Raw genomic sequence first — 17,981 nt, forward strand, 5'->3', positions numbered from 1 at the left:
TGGTGCTGTTAATTGCATCTTTGCACCTGATTTCTAGACCAGTTAAGTCCTTCAGAACGTCTTGTAATACCTGCACATCTTGTGTTGTGCAGACAGTAACAGTGATGCTTTCTTTGCTTCCTCCAGCTTCACCACAATCACATCTGACCCTGACAACATATTCTGTCTCTGGCTGAAGACCTGAAATGAGCACCTTCTCAGCTTTTGTCATTATTTGCCTCCATTGGAGACCTTCCTCTTTCAGACTGTTGTCTTTGTTGGTGTACTCCACGATGTAGCTCAAAATGTGGACATTCTGTCCAAGCTCAGCACGTTTCTCCCAGCTAAGTGATATTTCACTTGTGTATGATTGTATTTTTCCAGGAGGGCTGCAGGGTAAGGTTTTAATGGAACCACTGACTTCATTGGCTGGTCCAACACCTGCTGAGGTCACTGCTCTGCACCTGAACATGTACTCTGTGTTAGGACTCAGATCACTCACTGTGACTTCTTCAGCTTCTGATGCTGTCTTCTGTTTCCATCCATCGTCTCCACTGACACAGTACTCAACAGAGTAGAAGGTGATGTTCTCTGCTCCAAACTTTGGTGGAGAAATCTTCAGTGTCACACTCTTGTGGTTTGTTTCAGTGACTGTCAGTGTTTCAGGCTTTGCAGGTGGCTCAAAGTTCTCACTGACTGAAAAGCCGTCTTCATAAAGGTAGATGCTTGAACCTTTCTGTGTCTCATTTGTTGAACCAACTGTCAAGAACTTAATGTTCTTGTTCTCCTTGTTGGCCTCTGCAAAGTCACTGAAGAGCTTTGTTTTGTGACTCATTGCATCTAAAACTTCTTTTGAGGTGTACCATTGTTCCCTCTCTACATCATCAGTATGTGCATCTCGAGGTTCGTCTGGTTTGGGTGTCTCTGTTAAGTAGTTTGATAAAGCTGAGAGGAAGGGTTCGGCATATTCCAGTGAGGTGAAAACAAAACACACTGCATGCTCTGCACTGTGAATTTCTTTATACAGATGATTTTGAGATGGGACGATCTTGGTGTTCGTCATCATGTCGGTGAAAGTTCTTAGGATGTGGATTTCCCTCTCTTTACAGTCCATCCACTTGCACAGATCTGTCTCATTGAAAGGAGAGGAATTTCTCATTTTCATCATGTCCATGACCACAGCCGTCGACTCTCCTCTCAGAATTGTCAACCTCTGTGGGAAGGTCAGTTTGTATTCAGTGCACAGCTTTTTAAAAGTTTCAATTTTTTGGGCAATCTGTGGAAACTGCTTCACAGTGGTGCTGTTAATTGCATCTTTGCACCTGATTTCCAGACCAGTTAAGTCCTTCAGAACGTCCTGTAATGCCTGCACATACTCATCTTGTGTTGTGCAGACAGTAACAGTGATGCTTTCTTTGCTTCTGCCGGCTCCACCACAATCACATCTGACCCTGACAACATATTCTGTCTCTGGCTGAAGACCTGAAATGATCGCCTTCTCAGCTTTTGTCATTATTTGGATCCATTGGAGATCTTCCTCTGTCAGGCTGTTGTCTTTGTTGGCGTACTCCACGATGTAGCTCAAAATGTGGACATTCTGTCCAACCTCAGCAGGTTTCTCCCAGCTGACTGATATCTCACTTGAGGTTGGTTCAACTTGAGGTTTTCCAGGAGGGCTGCAGGGTAAGGTTTTAATGGAACCACTGACTTCATTGGCTGGTCCAACACCTGCTGAGGTCACTGCTCTGCACCTGAACATGTACTCTGTGTTAGGACTCAGATCACTCACTGTGACTTCTTCAGCTTCTGATGCTGTCTTCTGTTTCCATCCATCGTCTCCACTGACACAGTACTCAACAGAGTAGGAGGTGATGTTCTCTGCTCCAAACTTTGGTGGAGAAATCTTCAGTGTCACACTCTTGTGGTTTGTTTCAGTGACTGTCACTGTTTCAGGCTTTGAAGGCGGCTCAAAGTTCTCATTGACACAGCGGCCATCTTCATAAAGGTAGATGCTTGAACCTTTCTGTGTCTCATTTGTTGAACCAGCTGTCAAGAACTTAATGTTCTTGTTCTCCTTGTTGGCCTCTGCAAAGTCACTGAAGAGCTTTGCTTTGTGACTTATTGCATCTAAAACTTCTTTTGAGGTGTACCATTGTTCCTCGTCTTCATCATCAGTATGTGGATCTTTAGTGTTGTTTGTTTTTGGTGTTTGTTTCAGGTAGTTTGATAAAGCTGAGAGGTAGGGTTCGGCACTTCCCAGTGAGGTGAAAACAAAACACACTGCATGCTCTGCACTGTGAGTTTCTTTGTAGAGGTGACTTTGAGATGGAACGATCTTGGTGTTTTTCATCATGTTGGTGAAAGACTTTAAGATGCAGATTTCTCTCTCTTTACAGTCCATCCACTCGTTTAGGTCTTTGCTGTTGAAAAGGGAAGAATGTCTCTTCTTCAGGATCTCTGTGACGACAGCCTCTTTCTCTTCTCCTCCTCGGATTGATGGAAGTTTCTTTGCCAGGTTACTGTGGAATTCAATCCTGAACTCTGAGAACACTTCTTTAAAGGTTTCAATCTTTTTGCCAATCTGTGGGAACTGCTGTTCAGTGGCTCTCAGTATATCATTGCACCTCATTTCCAGCTCACTGAACTCCTCCAGGACAGCCTGGACTTCTTCTACAGACACAGCACTTATCTCACGCACGAGTTTAGCAGCAGAAGGATCTAAACTCGTCAGTGGCAACAGCCAGACCTTCACTGGTACAGCATTTTCCCCGTTGGCTCCCAGTAATTTTGGCAGACTTTGGTAGACTTGTATGGCATCCTGAAAGGTTGAAGGAGTTTTCTCAAGTAAAAAGTCTCCATGGAATTTGCAGGAGAATTCCTCAACTTTTTTGAAGTCTTTTTCCTCCAATTTCAGGGAAAGGTCACCTTCAGTCTTTAGGAAGGGAATCTTCTTTATCATGTCTCTCATGAAGCCCTCAGCTTCCTCACGATTTATCATGTCGGACACTTCACGGTCAAAGACAAAGAAGGCTTGTGCCCCATAAAGAATAGCTGTGACCACATGTGTTGCTATTCCTTTCGTAAAAACATCCGGATACTTGACATTTTTATTTCCAAGGTGATTCATTGACAGTTCCTGGAACTTTGTGGTGGCTTCGTATTTCAGTGTCACTCTGGCCTGATTTTTGAAAATCCTGTTATCACACAGGTATTTGGCCGATCCTCCAAGCTTCATGAGTCCAAAAAATAAACTTGCCTTCAGTGATCCCTCAACATTTAGAGCTGAAGATTTGTCCTCAATGGATTCAGATGCAACTATCTCAAAATCACTGTGCTGTTGTGGACTCTCTCCAATATAATTTACAAGGTCATCATAGTTCCACAATGTCATACCTACAAAAGAAGGAAACAATTATGAATAACAGCATAGAAATTGTATTCAAAGTACCATGGAACAGAAAAATAAAAGTGCACATTGTATATTTACATTGTGTGATATAAGTGTACAGTCATCTTGAAAGCATCAGCATTCCCTACACCATACTAGAATATCCATCCAGTCTTATCTTTTATGTATTCCAGGGTCATTATCTGACAGAGTTGATTAGCAACACAGTTCACTAATATATGAAAAGGAAAATAAGTAAAAATAGTTTCACAATGCATTTTTATACACTAACCCTAACTGAATGCATACAAACAAATGGTGGTTAAAATTGCAGGCACTGAATAGTCATGATAACAAGAGCATATAAATCGAACTTGTGATGAGTTTTACATTCTACAGTAGGAGAAGGGGTGTGAAGACTGGTTGAGACAGTTTAAGGACCAGTAGGCATCTGGATGCTGTTTCTAATATAAACCAGAAAAGGGTTCCATAGTTTTTAAAATCTGTTTGTGGAACCCCTCAAAGAACCTCTCCTAATTTAATGAAGAACAAAAGTCATGGATCCATTGCGTAATGCTGGGTGAAAAGGTTTTTTTTTTTAATTTATTTTAAAAGAATCAGGCACTGGACAAGAAACGTAGCAAAGGCAATACAACACAGATGCAGGTCCAAATTAGTGAAAAGACTTTAAGCCAGAATTCCTTGATTTTGCTGCGTAAGCACATCATGTGAACATGGGGGTTGATTTACATTTTTTAATTTGTCCAGCAGTGAAGTATTTTACTTTGCATAGAATAGTGTTGGATGCTGTTAACCCCACCCGCATTCTCTGTTTGAGAAAGAACGTTGAAAAACAGACAGGCTGGAGTGGAGCTTTTATATGGCCTCATTGAACCTGAACATTGAGCCCTGCCAACTTTCTGAAGGCCGAAACACACCGGCAGCAAACAGCACGTGTCATGTACAGTCCCACACAGGCAGTGGCTAAACACATGTTGGCGCTCCTGGACGTGCCACCCTGCAGCACTTCATGCCACTGTCCTATTTCAAGCTTCGCCACCCCCAGAATTAAATGCATTATTCCCCCACTTGCTCTCCACTCATGCACACCTGCTCCTGTAGCAGCTCTTTTCCTTTTCTCCTATGGCAGCTTGACTCCTCTCATCACCTTGGAGGTATTAAGAGAATTCTGTAGCTGTTGCTGTGTCTCATGTGTGATGAAGAATGGATGAGGAGAGACTTGTTGAGGTAGAGAAATATCCTGACATGACCCACAGTCCTGTCATTATAGAGACCATGGCCTAAAAGATATTACCTGGTGAGTCATAGCTCTGGAGATTAGCACTTAGGTGAGAAATCAACTTTTATTATTAAGGGTGTCCACACATGATTTTAAGCTAATGCAGAGATGGGAGAGGTACACATTTTTCAGAAACAATAACTTTGCGTCATTGTCTGAGTAAAACGTCCAGTGTGTGCTAGGGGTGGGACTTGACACGTGTCGGAGGATGCACTGCACCACGGCAGTGTGTTTTCAGCTTTAGGACTGTATGTAAAAAATTGAAGTTGTGAGTCTAAAGTCAGAATTCTGAGAATAAATCAGAAGGAACTTGAGAATGAACACAACGAGAGTAAACTCAGAATTCTGACTTTAATCTCCAGTTGTGATGCATTCAGTATTCTACAGGTCCGTTCTTACCAGGAATGAATTTTTCATGGCGGCAGTCGTACAGCATCCCAAGGCTGAAAGGCCGACCGAGTGCTGCCATCTCAATCGTACCATCTTCTTTGTGGCCCATCACTCTGCACAAACTACGACAACAGATGACAGCATCACTCTTCTCCCTCAGTCCAATCTGTTATTTATCTTTCACCTTGTAAAGTTGTGCAAACATTTACAATGACAGAATATTAAGAAGATTACTAAATGTAAACATTTAGGTGTTAGTCTGAAAAAGAATTGACCTATGGCTAAGCCCCGCCCTCAAACGCAATGAGCCAATCACAGTGCGTATAGTCATTCCCATACACTGGGACATTCTCTGCCTGGACGTCCATTGAAATGCATTACAGAAAGTCAGTTTGTTCGGTTTTATGAGCTTTTTCTGAGATTTGAAGTTTAAAAATGGTCAAACGGTGTGCATGGGGTACATGCAACTCTGACACAAGGTATCCTGAGAGGCTGGGCGACCAGGTGTATTTTTACACTTTAAACCACATCTGAACCGAGAAAAGTGTCTCCTTTGGATAAAGTTGTGTGGTAACGTTAGACCACAACATCAACTCAACGTGAATAAGATTAACAATGATGTCTACATCTGTTCTAAGGTAAGTCAACATTGTGTTTGAGGCAACATATTGTCACTTTGATGGAAAGAAATATAAAGTTATCTTTAACATCTCTAGCTAACATTAGCTAAAGTTAGCCTAACGTTAGCTCCTAGCTGCGTTGTTCATCATGTCACCTTGTTTGCTGGGAGTTCATTAGCCTATTTTGTTCTAGTTTTGTACTTTGGTGATCGTACATCATTGTTAGCTGTTGTCCAAAGGGCTCTAGTTAAGCTAACGTTAACTTCTGGAGCTTAGCTTCATTAACTTATCTGTAATGGCAGAGATAACAAAGGTTGGCAAACGTTATGCTGAATGATTCAGTGTAAATACTGTAGCACCAAACTAACGGAGAGACACTCTTGGTAAAGATGGTAAAAAGGCCGTTATCCTTTTCTCATATTCTGAGCCAAAAACCTTAACTTCAGTGGCACTTTAACTTGTTGTCTTTGATGGTGACGGCAACCAGATGCGGTTCACAAGCGTACACTGTGACCTGTAAATTTTGGCTTGTAATTTAAGCTTTTCATCGACCTTCTCAACAATAAAATGATGAATATATCCCTCCAATGCGTAGTTTAGGCCCTTTTGGTTACTTCTCAATGACATCTGATCGTTATGTCCCCAAAAATCATCAACTGCCTCCTGCGAAATGACGTGTACTGTGACACCTGCCATAGAGTGTGCCAGTAAACCCTGAACTCCTTTAGCGCTTTTAGCACTTCCGGTTCTCTCGTCTAAAAGTCAATATCTTTTTGAATGGGATTTTGGTAAAATGCCTCATATAAGGTCTGTGGTTAACAAAAGCTTAAGCGAGTTTCAGGTTTTGTTCTATGACATAAAACACGTCAGTAAATACCCTACTTGTGAATTTTGAAGCTTTTACGTGTCGTAAAAAAGGCGGTTGCTAACAAGTTGCTCAATACGACTACAAATCCTGTTGCGGACATTAAACGCCATCACCCCCGAACAGGCGAGAGTGCAGTCCGCCATTACAGCTTCTTATTTAGCTTCAACAGTCTGATTTCCCCATTATACAAATATATACAAATAAAGCGGCCGAAATCAGTTGAAAGCTTAGTGGCGGTGACGTCAAGAGTCATGCGACCGTGGAGTAGTCATGTAGTCCGTTAAAGCCTAACGTTAACTTTTTACTTCTGGCGATCGCATTTAAGCTTCAAATGCGGTATGAAAGGTGTTCATATGTGAAGATTATCTCACTGAACAAAACCTGTAAGTATCATGAACTTGTGTTAGCCACAGAGCTTATTTTCTGACGTAATCCAAAACGCAATGCAAAAATCACACTGACTTTCTCTTCCGGGAACCAGCACGATGCTAAATTTCCGGGTTTTGACGTCAGCCACTGAATGTTGATAGTTTGTCCGAGTGAGTGGAGGGGGGCGTGGCTTAGCCATAGGTCAAGGTAGAGGTGTCATGGTACGATAACCGTCTCAGAAAATATCGCAGTTTCGTGCTATCACAGTATTAAAGAATTTATCTTATTATCAGTCAGAATGACCCTTACAGGAATGAAAACTGAAGGGTTATTGTTGGTTTAACAAACATTCTATCACTCCATTTTGTTAATGGAGGCTGTGTAAAAAGTCTCCCCTTAGAAAATAACTAAAATAAAGGGGATATTTAACGTCCAATTGCTTTTTTTTTTCAATATCGTAGATAAGCAAATGTACACAGTTTGATGACTGTCAACGTTTATATCACGTAAACATTGAAACCAGTATATTGCTGCAACCCTAATTACATTTTTACTTAACATAAAACTATTGAAATCAAGTAATACAAGTAAGTCATCAAGTAAAACTGATTGATTGAACTGATTATTGAAAACCTCTGCTGGCTGTTCACAGTCAAGTCTTCTGGTTTAGGATCCAAGAGCTGTTGTGACTTCTGTTGCTCAGGATTTAAATCTTCACCCCCAAAACTCCTGAAATAGAAAAAGAACAAAGTCCCTTTAAAACACAGCTCTGTTTATGGTGCAGTAATTGTGTTTAAAGACCTCTTCTATCTTTATGATCATTGTTAGGATAATTGATATATTTTAAAACATTACCCCATATATCATTGACCCTACATGTCATCTGATAGTTGGCACTGCAAAGGAACACATGACTGTGAGAGTTTAAGTGTCCAAAGGCTGACGTTCCTTGATGTCTTCTAAAGTAACAAACAGCAACAGGTTGCATGGTGTTATGTTTATTCAGCCTAGAGATCTCATTGTCTTGTATTTGTTGCGTTTTTGTTAAGTGTAACCTGTGATGAGGTAGCGTGACTTTGACATCAGAGCTGCTGTTAAAATCTGCCAGTGACAGTTTAAATTTCAGCTGCCTCTGTCTGCAGTCGAAGACCAATTGTTTGACTCCAGAAACTGTGCTTGGAATTTCTGGAGTCACTTTTATGATTTTACTTGAAGGATTTTGTGAGAAGCTGTTCAAAGTATCATTTACACACAGTGGACAGAACTCCAATATATTTATCTGTGTTAAAAATATGTAACCTTTTCATACGTACAGCTATAGTGTTAGACAGTCAAGCTGTTGATGGTGTTAGTGTGCAGGAAGAGTCTGCACTACCAACCTGTCTCTATCCCAACTCGTCACATATCACCTTTTGGTCAGTGCCGTTCACATCTACAAATTACATGCTGGGCATCCTCCTGCGTTTATTGTTGACACTGAGGGACAGCAGGTCAGTTTACTCCTGTTAAATGCATTGTGTCTTTTTGAAACACGTCTTGTTCAGATGTACAGTTTGTGCTTGTTAGATGCATACAGTCTTTTTCAAAATTATTTTCAACATTGGTAAAACAACTCATGTTTATGTGCATTTCATTGAGTAATAGGTTAGTTATGTGGTTGAGTTTGGGGGATTAAACCCCCATCATGGTTCAGCTCAGCATTCATATGTTCATATACTTCACGGACTGCATTTTTTCATCTGCATAATATTGTGAATATTAGGCCTATCCTGACCCGAAAAGATGCAGAAAAATTGGTCCACGCTTTTGTTACCTCAAGGCTGGATTACTGTAACTCTCTATTATCAGGTAGCTCTAGTAAGTCCTTAAAAACTCTCCAGCTAATTCAGAATGCAGCAGCACGTGTACTAACAGGAACTAAGAAACGAGATCATATTTCTCCTGTTTTAGCTTCTCTGCACTGGCTCCCTGTAAAATCCAGAATTGAATTTAAAATCCTACTGTTAACTTATAAAGCTCTAAATGGTCAAGCTCCGTCATATCTTAGAGAGCTCATAGTGCCATATTATCCCACCAGAACACTGCGCTCTGAGAACGCAGGGTTACTCGTGGTCCCTAAAGTCTCCAAAAGTAGATCAGGAGCCAGAGCCTTCAGCTATCAGGCTCCTCTCCTGTGGAATCATCTTCCTGTTGCGGTCCGGGAGGCAGACACCGTCTCCACATTTAAGACTAGACTTAAGACATTCCTCTTTGATAAAGCTTATAGTTAGGGCTGGCTCAGGCTTGCCCTGTACCAGCCCCTAGTTAGGCTGACTTAGACCTAGTCTGCCAAAGAAATACAATAAATACAATCAAATAATGCTCCTTTTCACACCGGCATCAACTGTGTAAGACAGGAAACATGCTTCAACAAAACTCAAACTGGGTGCCAAATACTACATATATCCTCAAACTTGTCTGAGCTAGACTCGTCGTAGTTCCGGTCTCCATCCATGTCAGTGAAAACATGAATGCTTCACGCACAGAAGATCTATACAATCAGCACAGTTTCATGATTAGAGTCACCAATTCAGTATCTGACCAAATGTCTCCCCTTCTGTTCCTGAGATATGACGCTGAGTAATGGACGGAAAAGTTTTATGCAGAACATTATGATGAAACAGTGAAGCTGACCTTTGACCTTTGGGATATAAAATGTCATCCCTTTACAGTTTTATCCTGTCAGACATTTGTGTGAATTTTTTATTGTGGTTTGGCCAAAAACATGTTTCACCAAATTCTGAGCAGTTCATTGTTGAGTCCAAGTGGACGTTGGTGCCTAATTTGAAAGAAATCCTTAAAGGTGTTCTTGAGATATCATTTTCACAAGAATGAGACAGATAAGGTCAAAGTAACCTTGATTTTGAGTTTGCGCCAAATTTGAAAAAATGATCAAGGTGTCCTTGAGATATTGCGTTCATGAGAGTGGGATGGACAGACAGATGGATGGCCAACCTAAAAAACATAATGCCTGTAGCCACAGCTGCTGCCAGCTTGGACGCATAAAAACATTAATACGTCTAACTTTAAATAAAATCATGCAGTTATGTTCAGGCACCGATACCCTTCATCACATAAACACAGCACATAAACAGAGTAACAGCTCAGTGTGTTCAGCAACTTACCGTTCAGTTTGTCTCTGATCAGGAGGAGAGGAGGAGTGCTGCTTCAGCTGACTCTGTAGCTCCTTTTATGCACTGTGCACACACACACACCCACACACACACTCACGCACTGTGGTGTGGCTTCATTTTGTGCTGAGTCATGCCTCAATAAATGAATAAATCATACTGATCAATTCGGAGGTGGATGGATGGATGAAGTGAATCTTGTTCTCCTCTCCCTCTTCCTCTCTGAGAGATAACAGTAGGATCAATGACCAGAGGGCTGAGATACACAGGGACTGAAAGTGTTAATGGCTTCACTCAAGTCAGACCATTTCCCCGAAATGGTCTGACTTGCAAAACTGAAAGTGAAAGCAAATTGCTGCATTTTACACACTCATGTTTATGAAAGCTACAGAAAATATTGTGAGATTGTATTGCATTGGAACTACTTTGCAAAGCCGAGGATCGGACCGCCAAGGCCCCTGCCTTGGTCTGCTGCCCAATCCACACTACACCGAACCCTTCTGGATCCCTCTGCGGGTGGTGGGCCTGCAGGGGGAAGTGCCCCGACCGGGGACTCCATTGTTCTGCTGGGGGACTTCAACAATGACAATGACAGCAGGACCTGGAGGGGCGTGATTGGGAGGAACGGCCTGCCCGATCTGAACCCGAGTGGTGTGCAGTTATTGGACTTCTGTGCGGGTCGCAGTTTGGCCATAACTAACACCATGTTCGAGCATAAGGATGTCCATCGGTGCACGTGGCACCAGGACAGCCTAGGTCGCAGGTCAATGATTGACTTTGTAGTCGTATCATTTGACCTGCGACCATATGTTCTGGACACTCGGGTGAAAAGAGGAGCAGAGCTGTCAACTGATCACCACCTGGTGGTGAGTTGGATCAGGTGGCAGGGGAGGACACCATGCAGACCTGGCAGGCCCAAACGAGCGGTGAGTGTCTGCTGGGAACGCCTGGCGGAAGAACCTGTCAAGATGATCTTCAACTCCCACCTCTGGGAGAGCTTCGACCGCGTCCCGAGGGCAGAGGGGGACATTGAGTCCAAATGGGCCTTGTTCCGCTCTGCTATTGTCGAGGCGGCTGTTGCGAGCTGTGGCCTACAGGGCATGGTTGGTCTGTGGGTCTCCAGAAGCAGCTGACTGGTACTGGCGGGCCAAGCGGAACGCAGCAGTGGCAGTCGCGGAGGCAAAAACTCGGGCATGGGAGGAGTTCGGTGAGGCCATGGAGAAAGACTATTGATCGGCTCCAAAGAGGTTCTGGCAAACTGTCTGGCGCCTCGGGGGGGAAGGCAGCAACTTGCTCACATTGTTTACAGTGGGGGCGGGGAGCTGCTGACGTCAACTGGGGACATTGTCGGGCGGTGGAAGGAATACTTTGAGGAGCTCCTCAATCCCACCAACACGTATTCCAGTGAGGAAACAGAGCTGGGGGTTTCGGGGGCGGGTTGTCCAATTTCTGGGGCAGAAGTCGCTGAGGTAGTGAAGGAACTACGCCGCGGCGGAGTCCCGGAGGTGGACGAGATTTACCCTTGATATCTCAAGGCTCTGGATGTTGTAGGGCTGTCCTGGCTGACACGCCTCTGCAACATTGCGTGGACATCGGGAGCAGTGCCTCTGGAGTGGCAGACCGGGGTGGTGGTCCCCATCTTCAAGAAAGGGGACCAGAGGATGTGTTCCAACTACAGGGGGATCACACTTCTCAGCCTACCCGGTAAGGTCTACGCCAGGGTGCTAGAGAAGAGGGTCCGGTCGATAGTTGAACCTCAGATTGAGGAGGAGCAATGTGGTTTTTGTCCCGGACATGGAACCGTGAACAAGCTCTTTACCCCCGCCAGGGTGCTGGAGGGGGCATGGGAGTTAGCCCAACCAGTCCGAATGTGTTTTGTAGATTTGGAGAAGGCTTACGACCGTGTCCCCAGACGCATCCTGTAGGGGGTGCTCCGGGAGTATGGGGTTGGTGGCCCCTTGCTAAGGGCCATCCAGTCCCTGTACCAAAGGAGCATGAGTCTGGTTCGCGTGGCTGGCAGGAAGTCGGACCTGTTCCCGGTGAGGGTTGGACTCCGCCAGGGCTGCCCTTTGTCACCGGTTCTGTTCATAACTTTTATGGACAGAATTTCTAGGCGCAGCCGAGTGGTGGAGGGTGTCAGGTTCGGTGACGGGAGGATCTCGTCCCTGCTTTTTGCGGATGACGTGGTCTTCCTAGCTCCATCGAACAGTGACCTCCAGCTCTCGCTGGGGCGGTTCGCAGCCGAGTGTGAAGCGGCTGGGATGAGAATCAGCACCTCCAAGTCTGAGGCCATGGTCCTCAGCCGGAAAAGGGTGGATTGCCCACTCCAGGTCAGGGGGGAGGTCCTTCCTCAGGTGGAGGAGTTTAAGTATCTCGGGATCTTGTTCACGAGTGAGGGTAGGATGGAGCGGGAGATTGACAGGCGGATTGGGGCGGCGTCAGCAGTGATGCAGGCGCTTAACCGGTCCGTTGTGGTGAAGAGGGAGCTTAGCCAGAAAGCGAAGCTCTCGATTTACCGGTCGATCTACGTTCCAATCCTCACCTATGGTCACGAGCTCTGGGTAGTGACCGAAAGAATGAGATCGCGAGTGCAAGCGGCCGAAATGAGTTTCCTCCGCAGGGTGGCTGGGCTCAGCCTTAGGGATAGGGTGAGGAGCTCAGACATCCGGGAGGGACTCGGAGTAGAGCCGCTGCTCCTCCACATCGAGAGGAGCCAGTTGAGGTGGTTCGGGCATCTGGTAAGGATGCCTTCCGGACGCCTCCCTTGGGAGGTGTTTCGGGCATGTCCAACCGGGAGGAGACCTCGGGGCCGCCCCAGAACACGCTGGAGGGATTACATCACCCGGCTGGCCTGGGAACGCCTTGGGGTTCCCGCGGAAGAGCTGACGGAAGTGGCTGGGGAGAGGACTGTCTGGGCTTCTTTGCTGAGGCTGCTGCCCCCGTGACCCGGACCCGGATAAGCGGAGGACGACAACGACGACGACGACTTTGCAAAGTGTCCTGTATTATTGTCTGTTTTAAATGTACGCCCTGACATCACAGAGGCACACAGACATTGGTAGAGGTGTACCACTGAGTCACTCCCCCACCCTGCACTCTGCAACTCATTCTGCAGTTTCTGGGAAATCAGATGGCTGCTCCTCTCTCTCCACCTCCCATTGAAGAAAACAGCTTTGTGTTTCTCTCTCAGAGACGATAGCACTGCCTTGGAGAGTCACACACATTTCTACTGTAAGTACACAGATGCTCTTTTTTTTAATAGGATTTTGTGTGTACCAGTACCAGTACCAGTTGCTGTGTCTTTGCTGTGTACTCAGTCTTGTAGAATATGATTGTTTAACCAGAGACTTTAGGTATGATTTACTTGATGTAAACAATGCAATAATGAATGCAGGGTGTAACTGAACATCACATAAATCATCCTTTGGGCAGCAAAAGTAGTTATAGAAGTTCAGAAGTCCACATTTTACCTTTGAATGGATTTTTATAAAGCACTTGACTTTACTGAGAGACGTTTGCAGAAGGTAATCTCTAATTAAGAGTGTCTTAGCTTGTTACTGTTGCTGAAATTTGTTAAATTGTTGCCATATCAAACTAGAAACGTTATTAATCATTAATAAGAAGAAGAACAAGTTTCAACCATTAAATCTGATCAGGTTTTGGACCTTGTCGACTTTTGTGTCAGGGTCAGCTGCAGACTGATTTGGCAGAGATGGCTGCCATCTTGTTTTACATGGATTAGTGCATCTCACTAGTGCCCACCAACGAGGACAACAGGTCTAAGTTAAGAAGAGTGACGTATAAGGTCCAGTAAACCCCAAATGTGACGTCCTCATGTGAGGACACTGGGTCTCAGGAGGATATAACCATTCTCCCACTGATTCAGACACTCATTGTCTCCTCAGGAGGGAGGGTAATAACTTTGCTGATCCTCTGACTTTTCATTTAGCGCCATTATCAGGTCAACACTGGTCCAGAAGTCACAAGGTTAATGATCAAATGCCTGCAAGAGTAATGATATTCAGGGATGTCCTCATCTGAGACAATCAAGGCTCTTTTTCACTGATTGGGACAGACTATTTTGAGCCTCATAGAGCCTGATCTGATCCTGTGTTTTACATCAGCGGTCACACGGGTGCCTTTACTTGGGAAGCTTTTATGATCAGCGACACAACAAGAGCTGCCATCATCAGCTCTGCAACTCTACGCTGTCTGCCTGTCCTCCACTCTGCTGAGCTCCATGTCTGTGTAAGAGCAAGGACTGAGCCTCTCCTGTGGCGAAACGCTATATATATTATACACACACACACACACACACACACACACACACACATACACACACATATATATACATACATATTCATTTATTCATGTAATTTAGCTCATTTATGTGCATTCGTTTCATTTCAGCTCAGTGTGAGAGAGTATCTTATCTTTTGCCTTTTGTCATCGGCTATATGGTGCTTCACCACCGACACTGTTTATTTTACTATCAACAATAATGGAGCTTGTGTTTGTGACAGAACTATAAAAGGTGAGAGATGATGAACAGTTTGGATAGCAGGAGAGTCACAGGAGTGAACTGACACACTCTCTGCTTTCTCTAGTCTCCATAAGAATTGGATCCTGAAGTCAGCAGAATGATAGAGGTGGCAGCGCTCGGCCGGCCATTCAGCCTCGGGATGCTGTACGACCGTCGCAGAGATTCACTGGTCCCTGGTGAGGATGCACATGTGACGTTATTAAATGTGTGTGTGTGTGTGTGTGTGTTCTTGTACTTTTTTGAGTATTTTTAAAAATCAGTCATTTTTACTTTTTCTAAAATCTCCTACAGACTGTGAGATTTAAGCAGTCTTATAAGTTTAGTGCAGTTTGGTGTGTGGGATGTGGATTTAATAATCATGGGTAAGACATCAAGTTTGATGTACGCAGACTGTATGATGACAGCACCTACTAAATCGCAGGCTACAACAAACAATGCAGTAGTTTCCCATACTGAGTGTGCAGGATGCTGCACGGGTTATTTCTTCTCCAACTGTGAAGCACAACACGGAGGGTCACATTAATAAATAACCTGAAGTTTTGTGGGCACTATATACTGCAGTGTGTGTGTGTGTGTGTGTGTGTGTGTGTTTGCTAGCTGCTAGGTTGCTCACCTGGCAGCTGTCACTCTGCTGTAACAAGGTTTTCCTCTTTTCTGGAATCCCACACATTTCTTTTAGTGTGTTTTCCTCCATGGCGAGCTGCTATCTGTCTGTTTGTTTGGGTTTAGCTCTGATCAGTGCGTCGTTTCATGCTGCATTTCTATTGGTTGGTTAGTAGATGTAGGTTGTAACAGCAGTCACACAGTGAGATGGTCATCCCAAATGTCTGTCAGAATTTTATCCCGGGCCATCTTTGATCGTAAGACCGTGACAATTGCCGTCCTTGAACCTCTCACTGTGCGACATAGGACCACCATTTTAGAGCCACGACCAAAGATATCACCACCTTTCCTTCACGTTAGTCATCTTTCGTCTGGGACAGTTTACAGCTGGCTTTAGGCACTTTTTGTCACAAGTATTGTACTTTGCTACAATTGCAGTCGCATTCTTTACTGAGAAAAAACAAAAGTCACATGAATCAGTCCTGATGAACTGTGTGAGAATTGAACAAAAGAAAGGAGATAAAGCAACATTGCTGACGTGACTGCCTTCATTGAGTGCGTTTACATGGACAGTTTAATTCCCTTTTCATTTGCAATGAAAGTTCATTCGTATTAAAAGTGATCTTGTAAACACCTAATTCAGAATGAAAATGGCCAATGCGATTAAAAATTCAATCCGATGTAAGGGGCTGGAATATTCCGTTTGTAATTCCGAATTAAAGAATTTCTCGCACTTGTATACACTCATTCCTCTTTAAGCTCATTCCAGTATTTCTGCGCATGCTCGTTTCCTTGCCCTTCTGGCGCGATGACGTATATAGTGCGCATAGCAACAGGCTGAGATAGAGCAGTCGGACTCGTTGCATTCACCGGTTTCCATTCGCCACAACACGGTCATCTATCTCCCTTCTTTGACCTTCTACCTCCCTTCTCCTCCTCAACAGACGAAGCATTAGCAGAACAAGGTTGTTGTCGTACTGCTGCCTCAAGAATATAAGCAAAACAAGCCCGAAAAAGGCACTAAGAACGGCGTCGTCAAGCATCTTGTTATCCGGAGCGAGGACTACAGTGTTTTCTTCCGGTAAACGTAAACACATAACATCCGCCCCGCCCCCTATCCAATCAGAAACCTTCCCTGCCCCAAACCTTGCGCGGACCCGAATACAGGCAATTAAACTGATCTCTGTGTAAACCCTCATTCAGAATGAATATTTCCCATGTAAACTACCTGGAAAGACTTTAATTCTGAATGATTTCATTCAGATTTATTTCATTCTGAACGAGAAGCCATCATGTAACCGCACCCATTGTACTCCAAGCACACTGGTAAAACTTTTAGGAGCAAAGTGGGACAGAGGTGCCGAGTAGACTGGTTATAGAGGGACATAGTGGACTGCCCCATCCCCGTTAAAAAGGTCACACATTAATGTGTAGATTATCTGCGCTGACAGAGTTTCCTGACTAATAGTTGGAGCACTTTTTATATGGACATGTCTTTGATAAAACGTTATTCACAAGTTACAACTCTGTTGCACTGGCCACTAAGAGCAAGCACAAGTTTATGCTCTGTGGAGACCTAAAAATATATTTAGCAGTGACACTTATTTCACATTTTCATTTGGATCTAGTTTTGGATTTCGTATGTATCTTAAATAGTTTTGTTCATTATTGAAGACTCTTTTTTTTAAGTTTTACTGACACCATAGCAAATAGATTAGTGTTTTTCCTCTTTTAGTCTTAGCGTTTCACTGATTTTGTGTCTGAAATCCAGTCACTCTATCTAGCAGTTTAACTTCTCTTCTTTTTGACAGGCATAATGCTGTGGGACTGGGGTGACCTATTAGAAGTTATAAGAGAAAAAACATGTTAAAGTGAAATGTTGAAGCCTATCTAACAGCAAGTTTCTTAAAAAAACAAAAAACAATTTCCATTCCTTGATTCACAATTATTTCCTTCCTTTCTTTGCAGGCATGGCTTTGTGGGACTGTGACGATCTGGTAATACACACACAAGAAAGACTTCAACAGTTGAATACTTTTGAGATAGTCGTATCTGAATCAATTGAGGGCAAATCATCAGCACTAAATGTTGATGCATCCCTGAAGGCGAGTTTCTTAAGTGGACTGGTGGAGGTTGGAGGATCAGCTAAATACCTCAATGATCATAAGACTTCCAAAAATCAGGCCAGAGTAACACTGAAGTACAAAGCTACCACAAAGGTTCAGGAACTGTCCATGAATCATCTTGGAAGAGACAATGTGAAGCATCCGTATGTCTTTGATAAAGGATTAGCAACACATGTAGTCACAGGTATCCTTTATGGGGCACAAGCCTTCTTTGTCTTTGACTGTGAAGTGTCTGAAAAGGAAGAACAACACGACATTCAGGCTAACTTGAGGGTGATGATCAAGAAGATTCCTTGCCTTGCATTGGACTGCGAAGGTTCACTGAAAATAGAAGACAAGGACAGAGAAAATGTTGAGAAATTCTCCTGCAGATTCTTTGGAGACTTTTCCCTTCAGAAGTCTCCTACATCCTTTCAGGATGCGGTAGAGGTCTACCAAAGTCTGCCAAAATTGTTGGGAGCCAACGGAGAAAATGCCGTACCAGTGAAGGTCTGGCTGTTGCCACTGACGAGTTTAGATTCTTCTGCTGCAAAACTCGTGCGTCAGATAAGTATAAGATTAGTTCATGAATCACAGAGTGTCCTGGAGGACTTCAGTGAGCTGGAAATGAGGTGCAGTGATGCAC

At 43.9% G+C, this 17,981-nt stretch overlaps 2 protein-coding genes across 3 annotated transcripts in view; both read right to left on the reverse strand.

The window, feature by feature from the left end:
* The window catches only part of LOC126408791 (titin-like), a gene marked incomplete at its 5' end in the record, with an annotated part of 8,323 nt that extends 2,117 nt beyond the window's left edge, over positions 1-6,206 (reverse strand). The window contains 4 exons of the mRNA XM_050074479.1: positions 27-180; positions 1,462-3,372; positions 5,067-5,136; positions 6,192-6,206. Of these exons, the coding sequence (XP_049930436.1) occupies positions 27-180; positions 1,462-3,372; positions 5,067-5,136; positions 6,192-6,206 (2,150 nt within the window). The remainder of the gene's footprint in view (positions 1-26; positions 181-1,461; positions 3,373-5,066; positions 5,137-6,191) is intronic.
* The window catches only part of LOC126408799 (cytolytic toxin-alpha-like), a 63,564-nt gene that overhangs the window by 27,484 nt on the left and 18,099 nt on the right, over positions 1-17,981 (reverse strand). The window contains exon 1 of one of the 2 annotated variants that reach the window (XM_050074490.1): positions 10,079-10,091. The exons of the other annotated variant lie outside the window; for it this stretch is intronic. The gene's annotated coding sequence lies outside the window, so the exon portion shown is untranslated. Of the gene's footprint in view, positions 1-10,078; positions 10,092-17,981 lie in introns of those variants that run through there. 2 annotated transcript variants of the gene reach the window in all.

The sequence above is a fragment of the Epinephelus moara genome, chromosome 21, assembly GCF_006386435.1.
Source record: "Epinephelus moara isolate mb chromosome 21, YSFRI_EMoa_1.0, whole genome shotgun sequence".
Lineage (NCBI taxonomy): Eukaryota > Metazoa > Chordata > Actinopteri > Perciformes > Serranidae > Epinephelus > Epinephelus moara.